The sequence below is a fragment of the Tupaia chinensis genome, unplaced genomic scaffold (genome assembly GCF_000334495.1).
Source record: "Tupaia chinensis unplaced genomic scaffold, TupChi_1.0 Scaffold000290_1, whole genome shotgun sequence".
NCBI classification, from domain to species: Eukaryota; Metazoa; Chordata; class Mammalia; order Scandentia; family Tupaiidae; genus Tupaia; species Tupaia belangeri.
Window position 1 is genome coordinate 1,748,757 of NW_006159775.1, and position 9,922 is coordinate 1,758,678.

Below are 9,922 nucleotides of genomic sequence, written 5' to 3' on the forward strand. Positions count from 1 at the left end.
TTTCCCTACTTCTTCTTTGTCACAAAGTCATGGCCAAAACATATTATTCTGACATGGTATTTTACCTGCCAGAACCAGATGAGGCCTAGGAATGAGAAGTTTCAGCTCCTGCCATATGTTCTTAACTCGACAAGCATTAAAAGAATGAAGATACTGTCACTAAAGGCTGCCATTGACCTGATCTTATGTACCTATTGCCAACTTTGGTCCCTTTCGAGAAATAAATAAATAAATAATGCTTTAAGAAAGTCTGTCCTGGCTCAGTGAATAAAGTCCAATTAACCTGGGGAGATTTGACACTGAAAATGTACAAGTTTTTTTTTTTTGGTAACCTACTAAGAAATTATTTCTTGGTGACCTACAAAACTGTTCAATCTTTACCTCACTAACCTTGTTTTCATTAAAATAATAGTCATTTTTGGAGATGCATTTAGCAAAAACAGATTTAAGAAAAATGTATTTGATTCATGCTGTGAGATAAAAGCCATATAACCTTTTTGCCTATGTAAACTGTTGGTTTCCATGTGAAAATAATATTTTCGATGTACTAATAAATACCAAGGGTCAGAAATACTAAGGTAAACAACCAGAATTTTGAATGAGTTAAGAAATAAGGTTCATACGATGCCAGTGAGGTATGTGTGATGTGTAATAAGAAACAGGCTGTTGGGGTAGTGCTTAAAATACTGGATGAGGATGACAAATCAATTTAGCACCATAGAGGTGGGGAGTGGACAGGCTGCCTGAAGTCAGTTAGAATGAAACTACCCCAACATTTATATTCTAACTTATTTTACTGTAAAAAAAATACATACTTTTCACCGGAAAAGAACAAATCACTTTGTCTGTTAAAGTGAAACTGACAAAATTCAGAGGTAAACAAACACATCAATCAGGGTAAACTTCCAGTATACCCCAGAGGCCACCAACAAAGTGATCACCTCTTAACTGTGAGGAGAACTGGCCCTGGAGTCAGAGATTAGTTTCATCAGCCAAGCTGTACATTTTATGGTATTAAATGACAAGGGAGGAGCCTTTCCAAGGAAGTACTAGACACCATGCTACTCAGTTAGGGTGGACCAGAATAGTCTAAGTACTCCACATTTCCAACCCCTTAAAATCAGACTGTGAGTTATGAAGGGGCACCTGCAGATGCAAAAAAGCCATGGTCTGTCCCACTATGAGGTGAGGCTGCAGTCATTGCTTCTGCCTGGGGAAAGACGCTGAGCCAGAAAACATCTAGCAATCTTGTCCTAATCTTATACATTCAGGGTCTTCATCTCTCTCATGACAAATTCAGAATTCTCTATAATACTGGATCCCAAAGGGTGGGGCATGGGTGGACCACCTCCTTTCTTTTTAATTTGTTACGGGGTACATACATACCAGAGAAAGGAGAAAGAGAGAGAGAGAGAGAGAGAGAGAGCGAGAGAGAGAGAAAGTTAGAAAACACTCCCCTGGGGGGATAGCCATGCTACAATCTCTTTTCCTCTATTCTCCTCCTGGGATTTTGGGCATGTACACAAGGCCATCATGTTTCTCAAGTCACTGGGTCCAGGACTTGAACCATGCAGTCAGCCATGTGGGATCCAGATGCCTTAACCACCATGCCATGGATTGGCTCATACCTCTCTTTCCTTTCAATTCTTATTTCAAAACAGGGGTTCCAGGGACCAGCAGTTAGCGTAATAGCTATGTCGCTGAACTCCCATGTAGTCAACGGCGGTAGGAGATCCGGACCTGGTGGCTTAAACTCACACCGGGCGTGTGTGCGTGCGTGTCCAAGATCCTGAGAGGAGCATGGAGGAGAAGGGATTGCAGCATGGCCATCCCCCCTGGGGGGGTGATTTTTCACTTTCTGTCTCTCTGTCTCTCTCTGTCTTTCTGATGAGCGCACGCACCCTATAGCAAAACAAAACAAAACAAAACAAAACAAAAACAAAAACAAAACCCTCTTCAAAATAAAAAACAAAAAAAACAAAAAACAGGAGTTCCACTCCAGCATGTATCTCTATTTTCATTATCATACTTTTTTAGTTAATGAGTTCTCAGCAGTTTCCTAGTTCTAAGTTTCAACTATCTGCCTGCCTTACAATGCTCCTGCTGCCTTATTTTCTGTAACTGTCCAACACGCATCCACCAGGTCAAGGAAAATTCTGAGTCTAGATCATTTCGCCAAATTTTTCAGTTTCCCTTTGTCTTTTAGCTTCATACAACATATTGTCTTTGAAGGTATATTTCCCCCCCCCTTTTTTTTTCTCTGAGTTAGTGTGAACTCAGGAAATGCAAACCACTTTTTGCTGTTGGCCTAAGGAAAATATTGATAGCAATGTAAACATGCTATGAGATGAGCTGTTTACATGCCTGATTTTGCTAGAAATGAAGGTCCTTGAAGAAGCATCTAAGCGCGGACCTTGGCCAGATTAGACTCTCAAATATCTGTCGAGTTAATTAATTCTCCAAACCAAATGAACTATTTAGATTAGTTCCAACACTTTCTTTTACATTAATTGAAGGGATTATTCATTGCAGCGTTAAGAGGTTCCTGTAAGTACAGAAAAGATGCCACATAAATCAATAACCTTCCAAATTCCAGAGGTCAATCTCATATTATTGTTCTGCTAAGGAAATGCTCTGAGAACAAATATGACAATGGATATGTGGAGCAGGTGAGAGCCTTTCTCCAAGGGGAAGAGTACGCAGAAGACCACCTCATTAACAGACGCCTGACAACGGACCCTGAGAAGTTCTGAACCTGAGCACCGAACAGCACTAGCAAACCCTCTAATGTCTATGCACATGAAGGAAAAAATTAGGACAACATTACTATTTTCGAAAACCTCCTTTTGACAGTATTAAACCCAGATGATACTAATACATACAGGACGGAGACAACTGAGGTTAGACTGTGCTGTCTGTGGCTGCTATTGTGGGGAATGTGATCTGAAATCTTCATTTTGGTAAAAGTGAGCCATGTTCCAACAGCTTCTGTTGAATGGAACAGACTTTCACAACTCTATCACTTTCATACACACACACACATTTTCTTTGTGTTTCTTACAATTCGTTTTTTAAAAATTGGCAAAGCTAGATGTCACAGCCAATGTTTTAGGTTTTTGCAGAGAAAAATAGAAAAGTAAGTCATGACTTTTCCAACGACCTGATAGTTTTGTCTTTTTTTTTTTTTCATATCCATTTGCTGGGACCCAGTAATTTTTTTTTTAAGCATTCAGACACATATGCTACTGTGGCTGCATGTTCAAACACCCATGTGGAAATAGTCCACTAGACTTATACATTCATTCTTAAAAGCCTGGAGTATGCAAACAAAGATGCAGCGGGCAGAGGGCCAGTTAATAAATCTCATTTCCGACTAGCATCTGCATGAAACAGCGCTGTGAGGAGTATCCTCTCCGGGGAGACCGAGAGCACGACTCGTGTGCTCTGTGAATTAAAAGGCGTCACCTCAGATGGCCCATATGCCATTTATGTTTGAAGTAGCTCTAAAAATATATGATTTCTAGCACTCACACATGCAGTGAGGAAGCTGAGCTGAGGAGGTGATCTGACAGTGGCAGACATGATGGAAAATGTCCACATGGTTCTTCCGAGCCATCTTTGCACTTGTTCTTTGCTATTGAAATGACTAATCTGGGGGGGATGCTTTTTCTAAGGGAAACTTGCTTTTCCACACTAGTTTCAGTAATGATTTGCCACCCACTCTACTCCAGTTCATGAAGACAGGCTCTATTTACACTAACAGATACCTGGGTTAAGACATCTGGGTTAAAAAACCACAAGTGATTTGTGTTTATGAATGATCTGGTGCAAAGGCTATAATAACGTGTCCTTCTCCAGAGAGTGACCGCTTCCCACTACCAATGCTCAAGAGCACTGTCCTGCTCTCAGGTGTCCTTTCTTCCTATCACCTGTGCTGCCAGCAAGGTGAGGTGTGCTCTTGTCCAAGAGCTCCTAGGGGTCCCTCTCCAGTAATAATAGCATTCTTCTTTACGTAGTTTTTTTTTTTTTTTTTTTTTTTTTTTTTTCTAAAAAATTATCTTTTTAAAGGTTGGATGTTAACCTCACATCTCTGAAAGAATAGGACTTGAAATCCTTATTCATAACAATTAAAGGTAGAAAATGAAAACTAAAAGACTTCGGAGGGCCTGCGTGAGAGTCAGCACAGCAACCAGGAAAGTTCCCTCTGCTCTTGCTAGTGCCTTGGGCTTATCCAGCACATCCCCACCCCACAGCCCCCGCCCTCTGGGAAGACCTTCCAAGTGCATCTTATTGTTGAGGACTCCACTAAACCTACAGCCAAAGTAAAACTTTGATTTGGTTAAATCTCTACTCTGGCTTTCAAACTGCCTTCCAAGTTTCCTCAGCAATTAAGTGGCTATATTATTCCAGTCTTGGGATGCCAAAAAATGATGGAATGCTTCCTGGATATAAAAATGTGTCACATTTTTCCTTCCCCTACGCCCTACCAAAAAAAGAAAAAAGAAAAAAAAAAAAGTGGTAGTTACAGTACAGTACACTTTGAAAGAAATAGCAAGGTAAATCAAGGAAAACAGCAAGTATGTCAGTCTCTGTGTGTATCCTTTGTAAAATCAACACAAATGTAATTTTGGAGGCTTCTGTCTTCATTTAACCTATGACATATTACTATAACATCCAGTAATCCTATTACATAAAGTACAAATGCAATGATGCTCTTAGTGACTTAAGAATTTTTTCAAGTCAGGTCTTTATTACAATTGAGTTTCGTTTTTTCATAATTTTCAGGTACCATATAGGGACTCATAAAGCAAATTGGAAGTAATTCAGGAAATGAAAATAATATAACTTGAATTGAAGAAATAAATAAAAATTCACTTTAAAGGAACGATTTATCACCAAAGGTAATATGTAACCTTTCTACAAAATAATTTTCCACTGCCATTTCAAGTTGTTCATATGAGTAATAAAACCCAACTAGGCAACTTCCTTTGGTTCACATGGTTAAACGTGAACTCCATCTTAAAAGCAACTGCTATCTACATACCAGGGATGAAAACATTTAGGAAATGAGGGTTTCAAATTTATTACCTACAAGAACAGCTCAAATATGTGAGGTTTAAAAGCAATGAAGTCTTTTTTTTTTTTTAATTCTATTTTTAGGCTCTAAGATGTTCCAAAAGAGAAAGGTGGAGGCATAAGGAAAGAAGGGACCCATTTTTCCAATCCCAGGATCACCAAAAGGAAAGTTCCAGAAGTTGTGGACTAATTTTGGTTTACATTAAGAGAATAAGGAGCACCTGAAATGTGCAAGGATGCCATGTTAACACAGTGGCTGGAACCATAAGGCATGAGATTTTGGTGACCTCATGGGCACAGCCAAAATTAACTTCAAGTATTTATATAACTGCCAGAGATAACAGGGCAAAGGTTACTTGTAATACTTGTAATTCTTTTTTTTTTTTTTTTTGAGTCAACAAATAGTACGTTCCTTTGGTTATAAAGAAAGGAAGTGGGGTACTGGGTTCTATTTTATGAAATACAACATTTATACGCACAGAATAGTCTACCCATAATACCATCTGAATGTTTAGATGAAAGCTTTTAAAACAAACCAAAAAAGAGTTATTTCCTGTTGCTCACTAGCTGAGAGGATGCGCTTTAGAGGTATGTGTGCTCTGCCTCAAAGCAAAAGCATTGTTAGTGGTTATCAAGGTAACATTTAAAAATAACTACCCCAGTACAAATGAACTTTAGAGGAAATATGACCGAAGCTATCAGTCTCCCTTCAAGTCTGGCCTTGAGCTGCCTAAGACTCTAGCTGCATTCTCCATTACATTGTTATCCTTATCAAACAATGCAAACAATTTTAATGAGCTTATCTACTGGAACATATTGCCAGATACGTTAATGTAAAAATGATGCCAACCATACAGCCCAACTCATTAATCAAAAGGCTCACAACACAATGACCAAGATCAGTCCCATCCTCAAATCAGACCTCAACAAATACCAAGAATTACCTTTCTACTGTAAATAAGAAGGAAGGGCTCCCCCACCCATGCGGAGGCCATAAACTCCCAAGAAAATGCATAACAGCTCCCAGTTTTTTTCAGGTCCGTTGCAGCCCTGTCTCCTTCCAATAAATCCAGGGTTCTGAGGAGAAAATTTTGGTGAATGTCTGACACCGTGACCTCTGCTGTCAATCCTTGCACCAATCAGAGAGCAGAATTCTTACAAAGCTCCATCAATCTGGCGGTTTAACATCACAGACTGCAGCTTAATCTAGAGGATTCCATCTTTCCTGCACACTCTCCAGGTTCAGTGCAAATGTCTTTCTGGCCACCCTCCCGTTTTTACCCTTTAGGCATTGCTATGGCTCCTTTAAAATCTAAAAGAGAATGAGGGAAGGAAGTGTTATAGCCTGTCTTTGGAGAGGAAGAAAACAGCATGCATTTTTATCAGTGTGGAAGGAAAGAGATGGAGGGAGAGCCCTTGCAGGCAGCAAACCTATTCACAAAATGCTTTCCATCTGCAATCGTGAAGCCTCAATGCATACCCCACATGACACATGGAAACAGATAGTGAATAATCGCAACGCCTTCACGGATGCACGTCTGCAGCCCGGGTCGCAGGCATTATATAACGGGCCGGATTTCCGCGCGCCCCCGCGGCGGTCCCCGGCTGGCGCCGCTCCCTTGCCAGCCCCATTACCTGTAGGAACGCTCCCCGCGCACTGTGTGCTTCCGGAAAGGAATGATGGTCCCGTTATCCTGGATGATGTCGTTGTTGTTCTCGCCATTTGGGGACAGGGTTTGGGTCGGCCCAGGCATTGGCGCACTCCCGAGAAGAGGGACAAACCGCTGAGGGCTGGCTGGTGAGAAAGGTGGCTGCGTCTTCCCGCTCGCTCGCCTGCTCCGCGCACGGACCGTGCCTGCCGCCTGCTCGCTGGCTCCCTCGCTCCCTTCTCCCACCTCCCGCTCCCGCCCCGCCCTCCGCGTGCCCGCCCTCCCGGCAGCCTACGTCAGAGCGCCGGCAGCAGCACCCGGGTCACGTGGCCGGCCGGTCACCATAGCAACCCGCTAACTCATCACCTCGCCTCAATTCGCACAGGGCCGCGGCGTGACCAAGCCAGCAGCTCCAGGCAGGCACCGGGGCAGGCCTACATCTGGCATGTAAAACCCCAGGCCACCGCGCAGCCCCCCTCGCAGACCCGCCTGGTCTGAAAATCAGCTCTTCCTCTAACCGTTTCCTTTCCGACCCGAGCTCCGACTGCAGCTGTGTACACAAAAGAACGACTCATGCAACGGGGTGTGGAAGACCCTTTAACTCCTTCAATACCAAGTTCTTATGCCTTGAACATTAAACTTGGTCAGGATTCAGAAAAATCTAAAAGGACCTGGCGGCCAGCTCTAGAACAGGTATCAGACTAAGGGGTTAAAGCCTCTAGCATCCTCTCCCATTCTCTAAATAGCAGCAGCCTCCCCCCTCAAAGAAGGCAAAAAATGAAAGCCTAAGAGGAAGCTGTGTGTCCTAATCAATGCAGCCTTTACTTTGATAATGTGAGAATTAAAGATTACAAAATGACAGATTCTCTGTACAAAAGTGTCCCCCGAAAGGCTTTTTTCCTTTGAAAGAAGACAAACACCATTTTTGAACATCACAGTTACCCAAGATGCCCCAATTCAAATTCTTTATATTACTTTCTGATAGAGATTATTGATTTCTTATCATTTATTCTATTTCCATTCTTTTTTTTTTTTTTTTGAGAGATTTTGCTATAGGGAGCATGCATTCAGGGGAGAGACAAAGACGGGGCAGAAAGCAAGAAATCACGCCCTCCCCAGAGGGCATAGCCACCCCGCGATCCCTTCTTCTCCATTCTCCACTCAGATCTTGGGGATGCATCCACACGTGCCCAGTGTGAGTTTTAAGCCGCTGGGTCTGGGACTCGAACCACTGTCAGCTACGTGGAAGTCCAGTGACATAACCATTACACCATCTACTAGTCTCCTATTTCCATTTGGATTAAATAAGTAACCACATTATTATTTGAAAGCTCTCAACATTCAAGCTGTTCTACATCATTGCAATGTAGTTTTCAAAGAGACTGGTTATGAAACAGGTTCTAAATTGTACCCATTTTAAAGATGAGTAAACTAACCAGGTTAAATAAATTCTTAAAGTCATGCAGCTAAGAAGTGGTGAACTGGAACTTCAAAAAGACCAGCAGATTGTGTAATGGTTGCATTGCTGGACTCCCACATAGGTGACCATAGTTTGAGTCCCAGACCTGGCAGCTTGAACTCACGCTGGGAGCTTGTACATGCGTGCACAGAATCCTGGGAGGAGAATGGAGAAGAAGGGATTACAGCATGGCCGTCCCCCCTGGGGGATGATTTCTCGCTTTCTGTCTCTTTGGCGAGCACACGTACCTTATAGCAAACTTCTGAAAAAAAAAAAGAAAATGACATGATTTTATCAGTGTGACTATATAATGTGAGCTGAAATATCACAGATCAAGATAAGAATCAAGTACTTTAGGTATGCTCCCAGCATGACCATTCTGAAAAGATAAATGTGAATAGAATTGTTAGTTCTGTACGAAGTGTATGGCTTAGATTATGAACTCTGAACAGACTCCAATGTATCTAGTGCTCTCCTCCGGAGAGGCAAGGAGAATTTGAAGGATTCTCTGCTTATCAGCAGTGATCTCTGGCCTTCTGTGGGGTAGGAGGGGAAGAACTGGAATGTAAAAGACACAGCATAAATACATGTGCAAGAAAGTACTAGGCTACGGCTCACTCTTTCATGTCATTGTATGGTTTATCAGCTTTATCCTTTTGTGATACAGATATTAAAAACAAGTAAAAACTTTGTCATTCCTGACAGTTCTCAGCATATGTTCCTGTTAATAAGTTATTTCTGGTATCAAGCTTCTGGAATTAGAATCAAATGTTTCTCAACCCAGATGGTAATGATAATCTCAAACAAGGGGTCCGCCCCTTTTTTCTTTCTATTTTATACTCTTCATTTGGAGTATTATTTTAGTTCATTTACTTTCTACTTCTCCATTTAGTTCACAGGGCATAAGATGATTCCTTCAGCCACATCTTAGCATCTGTGAGATTTTTTTTTTTTCCTTATCCAATCAGGATCCAGCTGTGACCTAGCAGAAGGTACCCAGAGAGATATAGAAGTACAAGAGACAGACACCAAGGCTCACACTGCACAGTGAGCTAAAGGGGCATGAGAGTGCAAGCGCTGCTACTAAGATCCATGCTTCCTCTTACTATTTTGGTTACTCGTCCCACTGCTCTCAATTTTCTTGTTCCCTTTCACAAAAGCTTCCTCTTTCTTTGGGGACAGGCTAAAGTTGAAAGGCACAGTCCTCAAATCAAATATTCAATGATGTCGGAGTATTATACACCCTCTTTGTTCTGATTCTTTAGTACAGCTTACTTTCCTGTGATCCTACGGGTAAGTAATTGGTTAGACATAACTGGGGTTTTCCTGGGGTCTCAATTTCTCAGAATTTGAATGTATTGTTCATTGATTACACCAACTACTTTTGTGGAGAGAATGCTTTCCCTTTGTGTCTAGGATGCTCATGAAGGATGGAATGACAGCCAAGAATTTGGGTTGATGGGCTGAAAGGAAGGGGTGTGAGGCAGGTGAAGGAGGTACCTGAGAGCCTTTGTAAATCTTCTCCTATGACTGCTCTGAGCCACACTACTATAAAGGGACAGAGAGAGCCCCAGAGAGCAGTGATTACCCTCTGAGATGCAGAGGTAACAGGGGTAATAATTTGAAAATATTAAACAGATGTGTTTTCATTCCTCTCCCCATAAATCAGGTTACCTGGCAGCCATTCTCTAGTTTAACCCTAAGGAAGAGGGGAGGGAAAATTCCACTTTGGGAAAGA

The 9,922-nt window shown here is 41.9% G+C and overlaps 1 protein-coding gene and 1 long non-coding RNA gene across 6 annotated transcripts in view; one reads left to right on the plus strand and one right to left on the minus strand.

Moving 5' to 3' along the window:
- The window catches only part of MAPRE2 (microtubule associated protein RP/EB family member 2), a 181,891-nt gene that overhangs the window by 109,672 nt on the left and 62,297 nt on the right, over positions 1-9,922 (minus strand). Inside the window, exon 1 of one of the 3 annotated variants that reach the window (XM_006150528.3) lies at positions 6,712-7,002. The exons of 1 other annotated variant lie outside the window; for it this stretch is intronic. In XM_006150528.3, the coding sequence (XP_006150590.1) occupies positions 6,712-6,830 (119 nt within the window). In that variant the 5' untranslated portion in view covers positions 6,831-7,002. Of the gene's footprint in view, positions 1-6,711; positions 7,003-9,922 lie in introns of those variants that run through there. One more of the 3 variants, XM_006150530.3, reaches the window with a different exon arrangement.
- Positions 7,063-9,922, plus strand: part of LOC102488244 (uncharacterized) — a 64,174-nt gene continuing 61,314 nt past the window's right edge. For 2 of the 3 annotated variants that reach the window (XR_001370499.2, XR_001370498.2), the window contains exon 1: positions 7,068-7,418. This is a non-coding gene — a long non-coding RNA (uncharacterized LOC102488244). Of the gene's footprint in view, positions 7,419-9,922 lie in introns of all 3 variants that reach the window. The other variant, XR_001370500.2, reaches the window with a different exon arrangement.